The following is a 19945-nucleotide window of genomic DNA, read 5'->3' on the forward strand; positions in this document are numbered from 1 at the left end:
GTAATAATAATAACAATTGATTAGAATAAGTGTTTTTTTTTAAAAAAAATGCTGATGGACCATAATCGGCGCTCAAAACCGATTGACCACCATCGATAACCAGAGGTCAAAATCGATAGACCACTGCGGTCAACCAGTTTTGACCGCCGGTTATCGGTGGCGGTCAACCAGTTTTGAGCGCTGGCTGGTTACCAGCCACCGAGATTTAAAAAAAACTTTAATTCAAAACAAAAAGCTAATCGGTTAACTTACCTCCTTCCCCGGATTTCCAACCATGCCGTCGCCGTCAACGATGTGTGTTCACGCCGCCACCTCCTGAACGTCGTCGCCGCTTGGTACGCCGGTTGCCTCTGTTGCGGTGGTGGTGGTTGTGTTTGGGGATCTTGGGGGGTGGTTGATGAGAGAAAAAAGAAAGTGGAGAAAGATGGGTTTGGGTTTAGTATTTTAGTAAGGGCAATAATGACATTTCGCTTGAAATGTTGGCGATTTCGATAATTTTTATTGGCAGTATTTAACACCCCCTTTCAATATTGCCGATAAAACATAGAACTAAAACTAGTCACAAAAAACAGCAACATGTTTTTTTTAAAAAAAAAAAAAAAACTGCACTAACTATAGTTATTCATCAGGGCAAAACATTTTTTCTTCGGCCAAAGAAAACAAATGATAGGAAAAAGCCTATATTGGAATTTACTAATTTTAGTACACGAATTTGGAAGCAAATAGGTTACATGACTTGCATCAAAATTGAATGTTTATGGTCTCAAAATAATATTGAAAACAAAAATACATTTCCTAAAACTGTGTTAGATTCTACTAAGTCTTCACCTCCTCATTGCTTCCATCATATTTGAAGGACCAGCCGGGAAATTCGGATTCTTTAAACAAAGAGGTTGGTGTTGTTGTAGGAACTGCACAAGGAACTCGCTTTACCCTTCTTCGCATCTGCAATCAAGAATATCACCAATTTGGAAAGTGTCAGGAAACCATGGAATTGTGAAGAAATTTAATCACTAATAACAAGGAAAACATCTCTTTTATTTTTAGCTGGGCATATGTCTTCCACAAACTGAAGAGTCCAACATGTAAGAAGAAACAAATCCTGATAGTCTCTTCAAGAAAGCTTTAAACAAAAAACAAAAAGGAACAGACAATTTAAGAAGTATCACAAAGACACAAACTCACCCAGTACCCTCACTCAACACATAGAATGAGGGTGCTTTAGTTAGTGGACCAAATTAGTGAGTCTAAAATAGGAACAGCAGTCAAACCATTTGCATTGAAGATGTATAACTACACAATCGTGTAATGAAAAAGAACACATATAATTGTATATAATTTTTTTTTCAAATAATCCTCCTCTTAAACAACACTAGTCTTCTATTTTAAAAAAACAACACTAGTCTTGACTCATTATTTGGCAGAATTAATCCAGCAGATGATAATAAACTCAGAAGCATACAAGGTCTTGCTTTAACTATATCAATTTAATCTTATTGTATCAGCAGATTACCTCCTCCCTGAATATTGTAGCATATGAAGCAGAACTGAAGTCACCAATCATTACTTCTGCAGTTTTCGCTCTCACAGTCAAATCATTCTCAAGTGACAAAACAAATCTACACAAAAGCAGAAAGTTAAATAAGTTATAATAGGTACATCAAGATAAGATTAAAATGCATCTATCAAATTATAAACAAGGTCATAGCAGCGTGTACCTTGAAACAGGTGGACAATAATGGTGGCGCAGTGTATCAATCTCCCAAAGAGAGCTCCCTGTTACAAGTACCTTTATTATTGCATGCACAATTATGTGCATAGATAATCACCATAGCCAAGTATTATACAGGAACACTCAAGAAATATGAAACACTAATCAAAATGACAGACTGCATCTCAAGACTCTCAAACACAACACATGGATTGAAGATGCTTACTCATGGCCTTTGACCTTAGAGGATCACTTTCTTCATTATTGAACAGATCAACACCTTGTTTTTCTCTGGCCACATCAGAGGCAACACTAGCATTTCCATCAGAATTGACACGCTCTTGCTCAGATGTTTTGTCATCCTTATTTGTTTCATCACCCACTTCCTATAAGCAGAAATTACAACGGAGGCAAAGGAGGATTCAAAAAACCCACCCAATGAAAAAATCAATAGAATTGTATATTATGCTCCAATCAAGGACCAGTTGATCATTTTCTACACTTAAATTTAAAAATAAGAACCGAACAATTAATCAAAGTATAATGCAAAAAAAAAAAAAAAAAAAAAAAAAAAAAAAAAAAAAAAAAACTAGCCCAGGCTTTAATCTAGATAATTTAATCGCATACAAGTATTCAAAAATCCCGGAGAATCAAAAGAGATTTTAACAGCAGAAAATAACAGAAAAAAATTACACATACAACCAGGAAGGAAAAACACAAGGAGACTAATGTTGCTAATGATAAACTAGCTGTATATAAGCCTAAACAAATATATACACAAGTTACATGTTTGCGGCAAAGATACTATACCCGATGAACCAAACAGTTGATTGATGGATGTCTCCGCAGAAGATTGTGGACCAGCGCAATAATAACCAGTGACCCAGAAGGAGGGACCGAAAGAGAGAGTCTGCTCAACTTCTTTGTGAAAGCAGCTGCCAGATATGCAGGAAGAAGTGGTGATTTTAAGCAGGAATCGAGCAGCTACAGATAAAAAGCCATTAAACATAAGTCAAATGAAATTTTGTATCCTAGGGCCCGACTACAAAATTAAGTTCAGAGTACCCTATCTCACCTCAAAGAATTTTGCACGGTGTTTTGCCATAAATATAGAGGGTATCAGAAGAGCATAAAGCTTCTCATAAAAGTTGGGATACTCCAAGCCATACTTTGTCATAAGAATGAAAAGACCACTTAGAGCCATAACACTAACTACTCCACCAATGTCGTAGGACCTTGTCAAAAAGTCACTGCAAAAACCCATGTATTTTAAGCACATAAATTTTGAACATAAGGGAAGAACAAAATGTGAAGATGAAAATGTACTCACCATAACATGACAGGATTGGACAAATAAGGAATGACTTCCTGATGCAGAATAACAAGCACCTGAATATCATGGAAGGTTAAGTATTCATTCTAATATCAAGACAGTTTAAGTCACCTTATAAATTATATCACGTCAAAATGCCAAGTTCAAACTAGGCCAACAACAATTCAATTCAACAGGGATTAATGAACAGCTCAAATCAGTCCCGCTGACAGACTGAACTAAATGAAAGGATTAGGGTCCACCACACTTTTACTCAGGGATTTAAACCAGTCCTGACCCAATGCGGCCTCGCCACAGTCGAAACAGCCTGAATATTCTAAAGTAGTTCAGCCTGTAGCCATCTCCATCCATCAGCCTTTGAAATATTGAATGTGGAAAAGAAAAAGAACCCCACCCTGTTTTATTAACCCTACTGTAAAAGCTCGACATATATCTAAGAATTTCAGGCTATAATAATTATCATGCCCAAATAACCTTCTGAGAAAGTCAAGTTTAAGCAACATTCTTCAGCATACACATAGCTACTAAATTTATCAGCACTACAAAATAAAAGCCTAATATGCAGCTGGCCTTACCTCCTTGTAGACATCAAGAGGAAGTGGTAACCTAAGAAATGACATCCATGCCTTTGTAAACTTAAGTTTCAACTTTTTTGAGATACTGCTAAAAGGAACATCCTGGAAAACAAAGTGTGATAGTAAGAGGCAAAACATACTATGAAAAAATCCAAAAATCAATAACATATTAGTGACACAAGATCATTTGTGCATCTAAAAAAGTACCAAAGCACAAATTGTAAATAAATTTAACATACAACTAGCACATGATCATTTGTGCACAGAAATAGTATGCAATATGCATAATGTGTACAGCCTTTGGGTTCTAGGCTTTCATAGTTTCATCCCTAGTCATGATAAAACAATAGTTAAGGATTTTTAAAATGCAAGGTATTCAGCAAACGGGTGCAAATAAATTATTGTATAGATGGTGTGAAAAAGACTTGCATGAAGATGAACCAAAACATAACATAATGAAAGACTGCAAATGGAACTTGGAAAGGGTGATGGGGGAGGCTAACCATGATAGTATCTATGATATTATAGGACAATCATCATATCAACACCCCGTACTAAGGTAGTGAATCATTACCTGTCATGACATTTTTTTACATAGTAGAACCTAAGTTAAAAACTACTGAATTCAATTCCAAAGGAAATACATAACATGGTACAGCCAATTATTCAACAATAGCCCCTCCTTCCATATTAGAAATCCATGAAGAGGAAAGTTAATCTAGGGTAGGCCCTACATAGTATAAATTCATGTGATCCTCCATCACGGAATTACCACATAGCTACATAAGGGCTTTTACACTATTTATCTTCCCTGCATTACCCTGTGATAGGTTACACTTATCCAAAAAATTGCATATCATAAGTACACTTTTTGGCTAGTATGAAAACAAACATTCAGAACAATAACAAGAAGCAGACGACGCATCAAAGGAAAGTTAGTTTGCTGAATAACGAACAAGAAGGAATAATTTCAAGTCAAATTAAAAACACTAACATTTTTGGTAATTTTTTTTCTTTGTTTCTGTTTATCTCTCCCTTCGATATCCTTAGTATCCTCCTGCTGACCACCTTCTTTAGATAAGAAACCTAATCCGTTGAAACAAAAATATATATATATATATATATTATATTTCAGTTAACCAACAAAAATTGCAAGACTATCACAGGCTACTAATGGTAGCTAGAAAATGCAAATGAGTAAAAGAAGAAAAGAAGAAAGGATTAAAGAAATATTTCAAAAACTAATTCAACACATTCCAGTCAGAGGCATGGCAGTCAGTGTCACAGGCTACTGATGGATGATAGAAGTTGCAAGCAAGGCTTACAGGAGGTTTACATTCCATATAGATTGGGAATTTAACTCACTCTGGCAATGACAAGAAACAAAACTAGCTTTACTAGAAACATTGCACTTAAGAGACTTTAGGCAAGACGATAAGTAGAACAGAAAGCAATCTAAAACAGCCAGGAGACTTGCCCAAGTTGCTCCTGACAAAGAGAGAAAGTCAACATAACAAAGACCAAAGACAACTAGTACACCAGGCTAGGGTAGTGTTTGAAAACAAGCACAGATATCCCCCTCCACAACTCCCCATCTGGTCTCCGGGTAGTGCACAAAACACATTATCTGATTTATGGAAGGAAGAAAAAAAACAAGGAAAATGATGGGGAAAAGATGCCAACACATTAAATCAAAGAAAATAGGGTATGCACCTGCACTCCACATCTTAATAGCATTACATTCATCCACGTTTCCCAAAGGAGGAATGTGAGATAGGATGAAATGGATCTTCTTTATTGAGCACTCTAGGCTGTTGCAGGAAAAAAAAAAAGAGTAAGATAAATAAATAAATATAATAAGAAAGCAACCATATTTTACATTATAAATTGAGTATAATGTCAGCAGTTGCAGATTCTCAGCACAGGCTCACAGAGCAACCTTGAACGCTTACAGAGCAAGCTTGAACCAACTGAATTAGGTTTGCATTACAAGCTTCAAACCGTCAAAGTCAATACAAACTCCTGTTTAGTTATTCCGCCTATTATAATCCTTGGATTTGCCACAGTATCTCAGCAACTTTTTAAGGGAGCAAGGGGAAAAGATCCTCAACAAAAAAATTTCCCCATTCCCCCTCAAGGCGCTAGGCTAGGTAAAAAATACCACTCAAGTCTCATTATTTAGGGGGAAGGGGAGACCCATCCAATAAAAGAATGCTTCACTTTAAGAAGGTTACTACATTCCACCTGAATTATTTTGTATTAAAACAAGTCAATAAAAATAAACAGAATACGTATTTGATAAAATTAACCATCTTCAAGATGTGCATAAAAACCATAGGTGACGAACGAATGACCGATTAATAAAACTAATTGAACCAAAATCTTTGTCCAATCAGAGGAGTGACCTAAAATCTATTAAAAGGCATCAGAAAAAAAAATTAATAAAAAAAATTTTAAAACTTTTTTTTTACCTACTTGATGCAGCTCTTCTATTAATGATAGAATATCTTTCCAACCATGTGGAAGAAGAAAAATTAATTGACAGATAAGTTCAGATCCAAAATAGACAACTAGTATGACTTTCAAACATAGCACACCTAATGGCAAAAGCTAAACCAATAAGTATTAAGTAGATACTGAGAATCAACAAATCACAAAGCTGCTGATTTCTTAATCGGGAGATTCGAGTTGTAATTGCACTAGGTGCTCAAAGTTACAATCACCTACCCAAAAGTCACGGGGCAATAATGCTGCATATATATCCTCTTGCTACACAAAGTACAAGATAGAAGGAAAAACTTGTGCTGAAGTAAACAATCAACTAACCTTGCCTTTGAATCATCTTTGTCTTTAATCCCAGCTTTGCCACCTGGAATAAATTAGGTTAAGTGCTTGAAAACTATATTAAAATTTTACAGAGATAGAAGATAAGAGCAGCATTTAAAAAGAGCATACTCAGAGAAAGAAAATCAGGTACCTGAACAATTGTTGGACTCCAATGTTTTACAGAGTTTTTCAACTGTAATAAAGGTAAAATAACTGCACCAAATTGTTCAAAACATAAATAACAGAATGAAAACTATCATATAAATTTAAATTGCATCCTATAAAGTCATGATGCCAGTTAATAAGGAAGAAACACCACCTAAATGGAATGCATAATCTATACTTTTCTTAGTATTCTCTGCACACTTTGAAATAGAATGTATCCAGAGTCCAATGCATAGAATTAAATGACGTCTTCCGAAAACACAATCGACAATCTCTGCTTACATTTACAATATATCACGCAAATGGAGAGGCAAGTGATTCAGAAAAGGACCCATACCGTACATCGACATACTTGAAATATTTTAAAGCTAAGGTTTCGAGTAAGAATTCAGCTTCCGACGATGAATAAATCTGCCAATTAGAGAGAATGCAGATTACATCATTAAAAGCAATTCCTAAAAATCAACAGTAAGCTCCAAAATTGCTACGTATATAAACAAGCAGCAAGATGAAAAACCAAAATTCCGTGACACAGCCACACAGGTAAGTAACTCACAATTGCCTGAATAAGCTTATGGTATAAAGCAGAATAAAACTTTTCGCCATTTCCAAGCTGCACAAACTCCATTAACGTATCCAATACGATTTCCTGAAAAATAGAAACAGCAAAATCAATTATCTTGGAGGACATTACAGAATAAGTAGAACTCAAGCTTAAAAACACAGAAATTGCTGAAAAAAGTAAAAATTTAAGTAAATTCTTATCAATATCAAAAATTTCGGGATACTCATTAAATTGAATAAAAATCTTACGCAATTTTATGTAAAATCCAAAATTTTTAAGAAAAAATAAGCTTTAAATTGAAAACGCAGCAACTTAATACCAATTATAATGAAACACAAAAATTAGAATTAAAGACATTTATAGTCATAGAATTTACAGGCATGTAGATAAACTAAGTAAAATTTGAGTAGCTGAATTAGGAAAACAACCAAAAAAACACGCAATTTCATAAACAATCCAAAATAAGAAAAATCAAGGTTTGAAATGAAAAGGCAGCAATTTAATACAAATTACTCACACCAACTGGAATGAACCCCGATTCAATACGAGCAAGTTGATCAGATAGAGGAGAAACCGCGATAAGAAGCAACGACTTGACGAGGTCGTCGAATTTAGAGCGAAGCCAAGTTTTATAAATGAAATCGGGGTCGGAAGTGTCGGAGTTTGCGGCGGCGGCGGCATTGGAGGAAGCAGTAAGATCGAGGATGTTAACGTGGAAGAAGGATTGAAGAGAGAGAAGAGAATCGACGACGACAGAAGGAGGAGAAGAAGGGGAGATGTAAGTGAGAAGAAGATGGAGATTGTTGGAGTGAGCTTTTGAAGAGAAGAGTTGTTGAGCTAGATGTTGAACGTGCTCTAGTTGACTGCTTTCGTCGGGCTTGTTCTGGCTTCCGGTGGTGGTGGTGGTGGCGGCGCCGGTGGTTTTGGCTTTTTTGATTTTTGGATTTGATAGACTGCGTTTCTCGCGCTTCTTCTGGATTCCGGTGGTGGTTGTGGTTGTGGTGATGGCGGCGGTGATTTTGGTTTTTTTGGGCGCCATTTTTAGGGGAATGTTGAAGGAGAAGAGGGAGGGTTTAAGGTTCTGAGGAGAGAGAAAGAGGGTTGGGGTTTAGCTTAGGTTTTTTATTTTTTATTTATTATTTTTGGTTTTTTTAAGCTATTTATCTGCTTTTCAAAGTTATAACTCCAGCTCACGATATTTTATCAACAATACTCTTTCACAGTCATATCCATTAACGAAAGTTAAGTTATTTTATCTAGTGTCATGGCGTTATTAAATTGATACGTGTCCCGTTCTAATTGGTTTAACACTTTAAAAAAATTTAAAAATCAGAAAATAAAATAATAATAAAAAAAAATCATTATTAACATCAAAGGTTATTGTTAATAAAAATTAGTGAGGTTGAGGCAGAGCTTAAACATTTGAAAAAGCATGGACACAACTTAGAAACCAAAGAAGTTTGGCGGCATAACTTAGAATTTTTTTTTTTTTTTTTTTTTTTTTGCATTACCATGTCATTTCTAGCTGATGTAGCAAGTGAATGGCCTCAACCCTCAATTACTTTCTTTATTGAACGGCTTATGTTTATCAAGGGGTAAAATCGTAATTTCCCTGGAGATTTTTCACTATATTACTTAGTAAGTTATCGTTTGAGAGTAGAGGGGGGAGTTAGGGGAATTCCCCTTACTCCCAAACATTTTGTAGTTAGTGGAGCTTGAACTTATGATCTTAAACTTTCAAAGTCATAAGGTGAGTTTTCCACCAACTCTACCAAGCTTTGAAGTATATTGCCATTTGCCACTAGTGAGCATCACAATTTGCATAGGGATTTTGTCAATTGTTTTTCTCTTTTTCATTTTTACCCCAATTGTAACGTGGTTTATAAGGAATATTTATGTATTTGGAGTCTTGGAGTACTTAGGTTTTTTTTTTTTTTTTTTTTTTTGACGAGAAACTTAGGTAATTTCTTTGATCCTTTAATATCATAACCTACTAGAAGACTACATTCCAAACCGTGATTTTAACCTAATCATTTCCTTGTACTCTAAGTTGACATTATTATGAATTAACTTAACGTTGGACTACTTGATCATTGATTATTGAACTTATTGAAGTAGACAAAAAAAAAAAAAAGCATCATGAATTATAAAGTGCATTATGATTTTATCAAATCTATGCATTTTTTTTTTTTGGGTACCACCAAAACAGCAACTATACGTCTTAATGTCTATACAAACTAGTTACTCACTGGTAGAAAAATGTAAAATTGAACTATTACTATGTTAATTGCTCAATTACGACTATCAGATTACCAATGTAATAATAAATACGAAATAGGTCTTAGTTTCATTTACTCTGTATCTCAATTGTGTACATACTTTTAGAATACTAGGAACAAAGGTATACCATATTTTCACTTGAGAATGAAACTAATTCTAACATTCTTGTCACATCCATAATTGTCTCTCATAGTATGATTAAGCAAGTCCAAATTTTAGGGTAGCAGCATTACAAGAAGGCTCTACAAATTGTGACCTACACTATTTCACTATCTCCAAGGGCTCCAACTATGATGATTACAAGTTTACAACCCAATATACAGCCATTCGAAACACCTACAAAATCTTATGAGTTGGTTGGGTCTTACTTAGGTTGCGTCTGTTCAACAGTAGCACAGAGTCTGAACAATGAAGCTTGAGCATTGGCAGACCTTCAAACAGCACTGTAGATATTCACAGACCCTTCAGTCACGTTCTATAAGTGGAATTCTGCCAAACCCCTTAGTCTGATTAGTGTGACAAGAAATTCACCTATGCCATCACAGAAAAAATAATTTCACATACTACGTATAATTGAAAGATGTACCAAATTACAACATGATTCACCCCAATGGCCCCATCATTCAGACATTTCCAAATTTTGCTGCCAGCAAAATCCATTCGAGTTCTTCTCCTTTGAGATCTACAAAATAGGAGGAAGGAGAGGGGGGAAGAAGAGCTGAAGAATCGTAAACTGATTTAAAGGTTTTAACCTGTATAAATTCAGGATGTCTCTATTCCAAGTTGCTTTAGGGAATCTGGGCCAACAAGGAAGACACGCTTTGAACTGTGGTATCTGAAAACTACTACCCCCTTGTATGCTGCCCTGGGGACACCATCCTGATCAACAAAAAGATTAGGTCATGTACAAGCATCCTAATTTTATACGATGCTATTGATTACAGGTCCAAAATGCAAAGCTACTACTGATCATAGGTCCAAAATTCAAAGCTACTACTCTATAAGTGTACAATGCCAGGGTTTCGGTGCAAAACAAAAGGGCATTGAAGCAAATAAGACTCAAAAAAGTGAAGTGGGAGCAAAATGTATTTTTCCACCAAATAACCGGGGCCTACAGTAGTGACTTGATGCAAACAAGATTATCAACAATATCACAAACTTCCATTGGGGCCTGAATTCTGTCTGCAGCCTTGCTCTTGCTGTGGTTTTTTTTTTTTTTTTTTTTTTCAAATATTGACTCTATCCAAGAATATTAAGGAACATGCAATTTAATGAGCCCTTGGCCCATTATTTAAACCAAAAAAACAAATGAATTCTTGAAAGCAAACAAATTTATTTATTTATTTTTTTAAATAGAGATAAAGAACAACCATTTTAGCATATAATAGTTCATGTGATAAAGAGTCATCTTTAATGTGAATACGAAACCAAGGCATGACCCTGAATTGAATTTCAATATTAAGCCAATTAAAGGCTTGAAGAGATTAGACAAGGGGTCATAACAATCTACGGATGTAAAATATACCTTCCATTCTTCAAAAATACCAAACTGTCTGGCAATGCTTTCAAACGCTGGCTGATCCTCATACTTAATGCGTACATCACCATCTACACCATTGGCCTTCACTACAGCATCAGCGCCATATATTGGTTTAGCCTTTTTCACAAGGCTGGAAAAGTATTCTATGTAATTGTCCTGAACATCAATAAATGACATTATTAGGATAACTGAACCAACAGTGGGCTTAATCAAAAGTTGCAAAATCTACTCTGAGCCAAGAACTCAAATGCACGATATTCAGTATTCAAGCCCTATTTGATTTGACTCTAGAAGCACATAAGTCAACAGATATTGTGTGCGGTTAATTTGTTTAGATTGTTACGTTTAACTCTGAGATTAATGAACTATATGTCTATATACAGCACCAATAAATTATCAAGCATATAATTTGGACAACTAAATATGCTGTAAATCTAAATAACAATAATGCCTTCACAATTTGACATGTATGCCTGTAGAAAGGTTCCAATATTACTAACCTCCATCAGGTAGCTTAAATCCATTGACTTCCACTTAACCTAGCAGAAGTAAAGACCACAGGGATAAGGAGGACAATTGAAAGTTAGAGAAAGTTCATAAATCTAAGGGGGGGAAACAATCATTTTAGCACTGAAGATAATTGGCACTCACATCCACATCATTGAGCTTAATTGGCTCAAGGTATTGGCTGAAAAACTGCCCTAGGCTGGACCCCTGCACAGAAATCATTAAAAGCTTTCTGCTAAGCAGTGTGGAATCCATTCAGAGAATAAAGCATTAAACAGCAAACTTTCTAAATGACAAATATAATCTATGCAGGAGAGCCCACGGACGAATAACATGACCACATATGTAACTTCAAAATACCCAGTTTCTGAACGTACTTATAGATGCTACAATAATGTGTATCATGAAAGTTTAGCTTTGCTGAAAGTTAAATTTTCAAATGCATATCAAATTTAAAGCATAAAAATGGTAGGGCTAGATCATACATGCTCGCCAAAATTATACGTTCTGCAAACTTCTGGTCTTATAAATTGTCGACCCTTGTGGTTCTCTTTCAGTCTCAACCAATCATCCCAGTAAGTAAAGCTTTTGTCAAGGAAAAACTTGTACATGGATCAATCAACACCAGAACATATACAAGATGGAAAAAAAAAATGTGAAGGATATGCCTTGGGCCACTTTGGAGATAATTCATCCCATGTATCTTTCGATAACATCCATCCAAGCCCAGGAAAGAAATCAGATCGATAAAGTACGTCTGCATAACAACACAGAAGAGATTGATGATACAGGTCTGTGCATAGGTGAGGGAAAATAAATAAAATACATTAAACATGCAACAACAATAATTACAACAAGAATTAAGTGACAAAATATTAACAAACAACATATCATAATGGTTGGATACAGATGTTAGATTACCATGTATACAACGAACAAAATCCTTGAGATGAGTTACTTAACTCACATTCAAACTGGAATAAAGATTGCATGAAATAATAATGCGGATAAGGTATGATGTGAAAAGTGCTTTCATTCATCTTATTATAACCAAATAAAGGAAAGACCTTTGACCTGATAACCTTTGATATGAGTAAAGCTGCATAAATTCTGACTTACCTAGACCTTTTGCTTCAATTAAATAGGTCAATTTATAAGCTTAGAGAAAAGCCACATAAGTTTTACATATTAATGAAAAGGTATGGATCCATAGGTATTGTAGAATCGGTCTGCTTTAGGTATGAGGCTATAAGCACATCCAGACTCAGCTGGTTTGACAGAACAAAATAAGTTTCATGAGTACGTCATTTCAGAAATAAGGAATAAAAAACTTACAAGGGTCGTGCACAAACTGCTTTTGTCCATTATCATTCCAGGAGGAAACAGCCATGATTGACCTATGATTGAACAGTTTCACAAACAAGCAGCACAATACATAACGTCAGCAGTTTAAGAAGGTCTGCAGCAAAAGGATCCTAAGTAACTAAACTTCTATTATCAGACTACTCCTTCAATACAGAAGTTAGCTTTTTGCAAGTTATAAATATTAAATACGATGAACATGAGAGACATACCTATCTCTGTCAAGTAAACCTGCTGCAGCCTCAAAATACTCAAAAAAATCAGGGGCAATCTCCATGTCATCTGCATTTGACCATAAAGGTGATCTTAAGCACAAATTTAAAGCCAATACTCTATTAAGATATATTAATGGAAAGACACAGGAATATGGATGCAATCATGTGACAGCAAGATCAAGTATTATGTACCTTCAAGAATGATCACTTTACTGAAATTGTGCTTGTAGAACAACTTGTCCAGTGCCCACTTGTAATGACCTAGAAGAAGCAACTTGTTCAAGATGATGAGATAGGTATGTCTCTCATGGTCCTTACGTGCAATTTTATAGTATGCAATAAAAATAAATAAATAAATAAAAACCCAATATATTAACCGGTCCTTACGTGCAATTTTATAGTATGCAATCAATTCTCCAGGTCTCTCTGTACGAATGGCTTCATAATCCAAATGCTGCAATGGATATAAAAAAAAAAAGTTTAAAAAAAAAAAGCATTGATGAAGTATAACTTTAGGATTAAAAGCCGCTTTCTTTATTCATGGAAATACACATGCACTTATTAAGAGAGTAAGCTATACAGTACCCCAGGAGTGAGGGAGAAGCATCTTCAAATCTCGGTTTGTCATTTATATAATCAAATCTAACAATCTTCGCAATTTAAACCAAATGAATTCAGCCATTCCAGAAAAAGTTTAATCCACTTTCACACAGTCAATTGGTCACTATTTCACTAATACAGAATCTAAAACCTTTAACAGAAAACCTTTGGACAATTCCCCGATCCTTTGATAAGTGAGAAATATTTTTGGGTACTGGAATCATGGTAAAGCACAAAATATTATCACTTCTTTCAAAATAGTTGCACCATTTTTACTTTTGACACAATTCATTTGTCTTACTTAGACCATATTTTTCTACTAATATATGAAAACATATATTATGTACAAGGTTATTGGTTTGTCACAACGTACATTTTGGATAAATTATCATTTAATATATTTTTTATAGTAGTTAATTATAGAATATAATGATCAAAGTTACGCATGGCAAACTTGAAAATCAAAATATTGCAACTAATTTGAAAGGGGAGGAAGTTGAGAGTGAGGATAAAACTAGTCCTTCCAAATCCGTGGTTGTATACATGTCTTAAATATGTATAGGAAAGAATGGAAGATGAATAGAATAAATCTAACTCACAAGGAGCAGGTGAGAAACTTCATATGAAACATCTAACTGACAATCAAAACCAATATGTAATAAGATCAATAAATTCACAATTAAGGTGATGCATCCATAACAAGAATACAATACCTGCATATACGTTATTTGATTGAAAGTCAATGCCTTACTTTTGACTTTTGAGTCTGGTCCATCCTGATACCAATATCAATATTACATTTTAGGTTTTCTTAGAATCAGAATTTAATATACTACACAAATCAGTGCCCCAACAGATAACCCGGATGTTTACCTGGGATATGAAAAGTGGGTACTTTGATGCAACAGAACCATGATATCTGAAAAGATAGTGCTCTAGTCAGCATATATAAACACTTAAGCACATTCAAAAATGGAATATCAGAATCAAGACAGCTGATTTCAAAAAGAAAACTTGAACATTACACCTAAATTTTACAATAGACATACTTCAAAATAGAATTGACAGTTCTTTCCAAGTAATCAGCGCGATTGCAGGCCATCACCACAACCGCTGCCACTGGCACCTAATGGATTCAGCAGACAAGAAGAGAAACTTGATCAAGTACTCAATGAATACATCTGAAAATAGAATATAAGTGATTGCTCCATTTGATTTCAACCTCTAGTTTCCCATTCAATCGTTGAAGACCTTTTCCTGCAAAGTCATTACACATTTTCTCGGACATGAGGCATCAGAAATTATAAATCATCCAGAAAACATATTGATTGAAAATAAGGGTATCAAATTCTATCTTTTAGTTTTTATGTTCCATGCTTCAAAAGTTACAAGAACGAAATAGGAGGAGGGAGCAATATGAACTTTAATCTTAAGGACTCAAACACTATCAAGCTTATTCACAACATAACACAAGAGCTAAAACCAATTGCTGGAACCTAGACACTATTCATTATATATGCACTAAAAAATTCAGATTAAGCAGGCAAGGAAATTCCCGATGCAGAAAAGGAAATAACTACAGAGCACATGATAGCAGGAAATGGCAATATCAGTAATAAGTACGTACTCTCAAGATCTCGGACAAGAGCTCTCAGCTGGGCTGTTTCTTCATCTCTGCGCCTTTTCTCATCTGATATTATATAAATAAATAATTAATTAAATAAAACAGAAAAAATTAGCTTTGGCAAGAAGCAACCAACAAAGAAAGTACTTGTTCATATCATCACACAAGTAATTGATTCACAAATGCACATCTTATGCTTCCCAAGAGCCCCAATAAAGGCTATGGTAGAGTATATGCTGCTCTATGTATATCCCTGCAATATTGACTCTTCCGTGTAGCTAATTTTAAAAAATGAAATATGTACATCAGATAAGTTTTTCATTACAAGTAGCCTAGCAGAACATATAGCTTTAATAAAATAAAAAAGCGTAAACAACACCAAACAAAATAAAAGCCTTTTTTGAAGTATGAACCAAGAATATATATCCATTTACCCATCCTCCATTGCTTCTATTTTGCACACATCCTCTTGCAAGCCCAATTTCTTCACATCCTTTTTAAATCCCATTATCCAAGTACACTTACAACACCCTTGACTTCTTTTATAATCCACATTGTCCCAAGACTACCAACCCTCCAAATTCCTAATCAATGCAGCCTCCAGGTAACATTTCACATGCCCTAACCATCATACCTGACTCTCCCTCATACTTAATAGCCGCAATAACACACACACACACACACGAGCACAGATCAAAAAACATACATACACTAAATATCAAGTTCAAATGGACAGCTCGTGGACATCATTTGGCAATCAGTCCCTTCTACAACATAAAAATTGAACCGGTAAGATTATAGAGAACCTACGTAATGGGGGCCAATAGCCTACTCTCAACATGTTTACCTTCCCCTATTCCAAAACATGACCTTTTATTGCCCATATAGTTAAACAACCTCTGGACTTGGAAGAAACTAAGCACTGTCATGCAGCTCTAACATACATTGAAGAAAATGGGCAAGGATGACAAATCAAAAATTAGGCTAGGATGACAGTGTTACAAAGGATATGGAATTTACGAAAACAATTCGGTATCGAACTCTTTCTTTACAGTTTTTACTTTGCCAATGCAGTCCTTGGATTTCCAAACATACTGTTCTATATGCTTAGCAACAATTAAATTGTTATCCAGTTTGATATCACTGCTTTAAGGCTATTAAAAATTGAAACAGATCTAGTCTTACTTTTTTATTCCCCTACAAGAATCTAAATTTATGACAAAAGGATGGCATTGAACAAAAAATCAATTGACTCCTGGCTAGTAGCACTTAAGAATGGTGAGGATACAGGATACCATAGACAATATGCAGTCAAAAGGAGGTGACTGAAACTTAAAGAAGACTACACTATAAAAATAACACGCCTTTTAATGCCACAATCTGTCCTTGTTGCATGCTTATTTGATCAATATATAACCGTGTCTGTCTTGTACAATAATTTTCAGCCTCCACCTGAAAACAAAGGGGAAAATAGGGTAAAAACGTGCAAATAACACTGATGTGATCCAAATGTATCTTTCCTAGTAGGTTCATTCTGCATTTAAAATATAAATCAAGAAGAACATTAATGTACAGAGAATAAAGAAGTTCAACACCGGCATACCGTAAAAACTAAAGAGTCTTCATGCAGTGACATGATGCATTTCCATACATGCTAAAATGTACAATTATAGACAAAAATTAAAACTGAGAACTTCTGAAAGTGGATTCCTTTAATATTCTAGCTTCTAAAAGATCTCTATGTCAACTGCTCTAACTGCCATAATTAATATGAAGTTGTAAGACTTGTAACCTATTTTTAATCAGTAATCTAATACCCTAAGATATCAGCTATGCTATTTCAGAGATGGACAATGTGATCAACACATAAACCAGAATTCCCAAGCCCTATTCTTAATGGAAGCCCTTATATCTCTAGCCTCGATGCCAACAATTTAGCAATGGTAATACCACTTAAATTTCCTTATGCCTCTAGAATAAAAACAAAGCCTTTGATCACTAATACCGACACAACATTATACTCATTTTCTACTGAGCATTGCTTTAAAAGCTTGAGGTTATTGATTAGTCAAACAGAAGCTAAATTTCCACCAAAAGATAAAAGAGGAAGTAGAGAGAGAACTAATTGAAGGAACACTTAAAAAAAAATGGTACAAGTATCACGAAGTCAACATGTCAAGATAATTATTATATATATCATAAGCATTCCATCACTAACACAAGAGCATCATGAAATATAAACAATGCCCACATACCGCAGCAGCCAGGCGATCAGCGTACTTTGATTGTGTAGCAAACAGCCGCATCTAATATAAAAGAAATAACACCAAAGAAGCAAAATGTCAACACTCCACAATTATTATACAAAGTAGCTTATAAACAGCAAGAACATTTAGAATGTGACAATATGCTCTTACTAAGTTTAATACATAGAATGCAGAAGAAACATAAATCATCCAGCAGACTCAAACATAAACCTACTTTCACACCAGAACTTGACGACAATGACTAAGTATCTCTAATTTGGGATCATCATCACAAAAGCAGTAAATCCCATACACATTTAAAGTGTTACAAATTTTACAATAGTTGCGTCTATAAATTTAAACCTTAAACCCTTATCATTGCCGGCTATACTGGTATACCTCACCTTACTCTGGCATTTATCCAACTACACTTTAATCATAGAGCCATAATTATCAGCATTTTCAAATTTTAATATGCAATTTCTCTGAAAATCGAAACATAAACCAATAATTCTGACCATTAAATCCCTGAAACTCTACTTCTTAGATTGAAGCAACAAACTCCACCATACTAAACTAATTCTCCTTAATTATTTCCATCCCATATCAGTACATACAGTCAAACTAAATTCATCCTAACTACTCAACACAATAGGCAAATTAAAGGGATCCCACAAAATAAAATTTCATAAGAAACTGAATATCACTAATCAAACGACTACCGAACACTAAAATCGATGAAAATGTAATAAATCAATTACTTAAAAGATGAAATTAGGGTTTTCAAGAAGTGAAGATTAAAGGAAATTAATAATCAAATAATACTGAAATTGCTTATATTTACCTGGATGTAGATAAATGCGACAGCAGCAACAAGAAGAAGCCATCTGAAATCACAAGAAAATCTGGGCATTTTAAAGAATTGTTAAGGAAGATTGTAGATGGGAGTTATGATGAAATGATCAAAGCTTCTTCATCATGCTTTGGAGGAAGATGAATACTGTGATCTACTGCTGGGGAGCTTGGTAGACTTGAATTTTTAAGTAGGAAGACTTCAACACTTTTGTGGTTGGGTTCGCTAAACTAGTTTTTTTTTTTTTTTTTTTTTTTCCTCCTTCTTCTTTAAATAATTTGTTATGAGGACATACTTTTTTTTTTTTTTTTTTTTTTTTTTAATGTTTTCAGGACATACTCGTGTTGGATGCAGGAATTTCTACTTTGCATGGAAAATTCCACTTACCTAGAGGGGATTAGGTAAGTGAATTTCTCCATTTTGTGGGAACTTGAATTTCCTAGAAAGTTTCAATTCCTACATAATTGGCAACCAAACAAATATGCATAAATTCATTTGGTAGAAAATAAAATTTCTCATAAATTTGTTTGTCAACCAAACAAGTCCTTATACCTATAGAAACAATTATTCATCTTGTGTTTTATCACTTGAGTACTAAACATGTCATGTGATCATGGTTGAGGATCCCACATTAATTATAGCATTCGATAGTTGTGTGCGTGTATAATTGTATATTGGTATAGGTCACAATGTCACATAAGGCCAAATATGATTCAATTATCAAATTAAGATGGTAATTTTCTTTTCCGTAACTTAACTAATTATAATCAACAGTTGAATAATGGAGTTTCGAAGGACCCTAAATTGAATATACTAACAATCAAATAAACTATAAACCCTATCAGACTGTGAAATAAATTAATGTTTCGTATTCGATAATTAGAAAAAGAAACAACAGGTTATCTTCCTGCTATTTGATATCTTTTATTGCATGTTCTCGGAATTAACTTTTCGCCAAATGTCGTGCCACGTTGGATAGATTTAAATAGAATAAAAAAGTTAGTTTAGAATTCTATTTGGATAAAATTTTAGGATAAAATTGTTAGTTTAGAGTTTTATTTTCGATAAAATACCAATATTTTAGATGTACAAATTGAATTATATTTTTATTCAAAAAATTATTAGATAATTATTTTCAAAATTATCATATAAATTTATTTTTTATATCATAATATTTTTTTGGAGCGAATAAAGTAGTTCAATGCGTAAAATATACATTTATAATATATACTAATTGGTTAAAATAATATACTTCACAATCTAATAGAATTTTATTACTATGTAAACCTGTCAATTAGGGTCGGGTCATGAGTCATCTCGGATTGGATCACTTCAGGTTACGAGTCAAGAAATGTTTAACCCTTATCCAAAGTTTTGGGTTTGGGTCAATATATATATATATATATATATATATATATATATATATATATATATATATATATATATATATATATATATATATATATATATATATTAAAGTAGGAATTTTTGGAGAGCATTCGGAGCGCCACATAAGAAAAGGTATTATTTTGACCAATGAAAA

General features: G+C 34.2%; 2 protein-coding genes across 6 annotated transcripts; both read right to left on the reverse strand.

Annotated features, from left to right (window-relative positions):
• Positions 1-664: 664 nt before the first annotated feature.
• Positions 665-8292, reverse strand: LOC145588281 (protein NUCLEOLAR COMPLEX ASSOCIATED 4-like). 2 transcript variants are annotated; one of them, XM_081644922.1, is made up of 15 exons: positions 7693-8292; positions 7167-7259; positions 6948-7021; positions 6597-6658; positions 6446-6488; positions 5333-5430; positions 4614-4705; positions 3620-3721; positions 3042-3100; positions 2787-2961; positions 2522-2695; positions 1938-2097; positions 1719-1776; positions 1514-1619; positions 665-945 (listed from the first exon to the last, which is right to left on the reverse strand). In XM_081644922.1, exons 1-15 carry the CDS (start codon positions 8212-8214, stop codon positions 817-819), a joined length of 1947 nt encoding a protein of 648 aa, XP_081501048.1. In that variant the 5' UTR covers positions 8215-8292; the 3' UTR covers positions 665-816. The 2 variants fall into 2 exon arrangements, with proteins under 2 accessions (XP_081501048.1, XP_081501049.1); XM_081644923.1 differs by lacking the exon at positions 3620-3721.
• Positions 8293-9503: 1211 nt separating this feature from the next.
• On the reverse strand, positions 9504-18637 carry LOC145589978 (alpha-1,3-mannosyl-glycoprotein 2-beta-N-acetylglucosaminyltransferase-like). Of its 4 annotated transcripts, none has more exons than XR_014101848.1 (19): positions 18394-18637; positions 17559-17609; positions 16668-16755; positions 15307-15369; positions 14902-14936; positions 14729-14805; positions 14553-14598; positions 14393-14455; positions 13467-13533; positions 13272-13340; positions 13077-13146; positions 12838-12899; positions 12169-12259; positions 11988-12081; positions 11647-11709; positions 11496-11534; positions 10981-11151; positions 10042-10334; positions 9504-9944 (listed from the first exon to the last, which is right to left on the reverse strand). XR_014101848.1 is itself a non-coding variant. In XM_081646701.1 (19 exons), exons 1-18 carry the CDS (start codon positions 18460-18462, stop codon positions 10218-10220), a joined length of 1335 nt encoding a protein of 444 aa, XP_081502827.1. In that variant the 5' UTR covers positions 18463-18637; the 3' UTR covers positions 9504-9944; positions 10208-10217. The 4 variants fall into 4 exon arrangements, 3 of the variants coding, with proteins under 3 accessions (XP_081502827.1, XP_081502826.1, XP_081502825.1); XM_081646701.1 differs by having other exon boundaries at positions 10208-10334; XM_081646700.1 differs by having other exon boundaries at positions 9504-9986; positions 10208-10334.
• Positions 18638-19945: the final 1308 nt, after the last annotated feature.

This window comes from Chenopodium album, chromosome 17 (assembly GCF_948465745.1).
Source record: "Chenopodium album chromosome 17, dcCheAlbu1.1, whole genome shotgun sequence".
Classification (NCBI taxonomy): Eukaryota; Viridiplantae; Streptophyta; class Magnoliopsida; order Caryophyllales; family Amaranthaceae; genus Chenopodium; species Chenopodium album.

What these genes read in the sequence shown, in the direction of transcription:
- LOC145588281 (XM_081644922.1), bottom strand. Translation starts at nt 8,214, where the DNA reads ATGGCGCCCAAAAAAACCAAAATCACCGCCGCCATCACCACAACCACA. An exon ending in TTCAAGTATGTCGATGTACG is followed by an intron (nt 6,659 to 6,947) that starts GTATGGGTCCTT and finishes AATTTGGTGCAG; the next exon opens with TTATTTTACCTTTATTACAG. An exon ending in AAAGATGATTCAAAGGCAAG is followed by an intron (nt 5,431 to 6,445) that starts GTTAGTTGATTG and finishes TTCCTGCAACAG; the next exon opens with CCTAGAGTGCTCAATAAAGA.
- LOC145589978 (XM_081646701.1), bottom strand. Translation starts at nt 18,462, where the DNA reads ATGCCCAGATTTTCTTGTGATTTCAGATGGCTTCTTCTTGTTGCTGCT. An exon ending in GATTGAATGGGAAACTAGAG is followed by an intron (nt 14,806 to 14,901) that starts GTTGAAATCAAA and finishes TGAATCCATTAG; the next exon opens with GTGCCAGTGGCAGCGGTTGT. An exon ending in ACCCACTTTTCATATCCCAG is followed by an intron (nt 14,456 to 14,552) that starts GTAAACATCCGG and finishes TATTGGTATCAG; the next exon opens with GATGGACCAGACTCAAAAGT.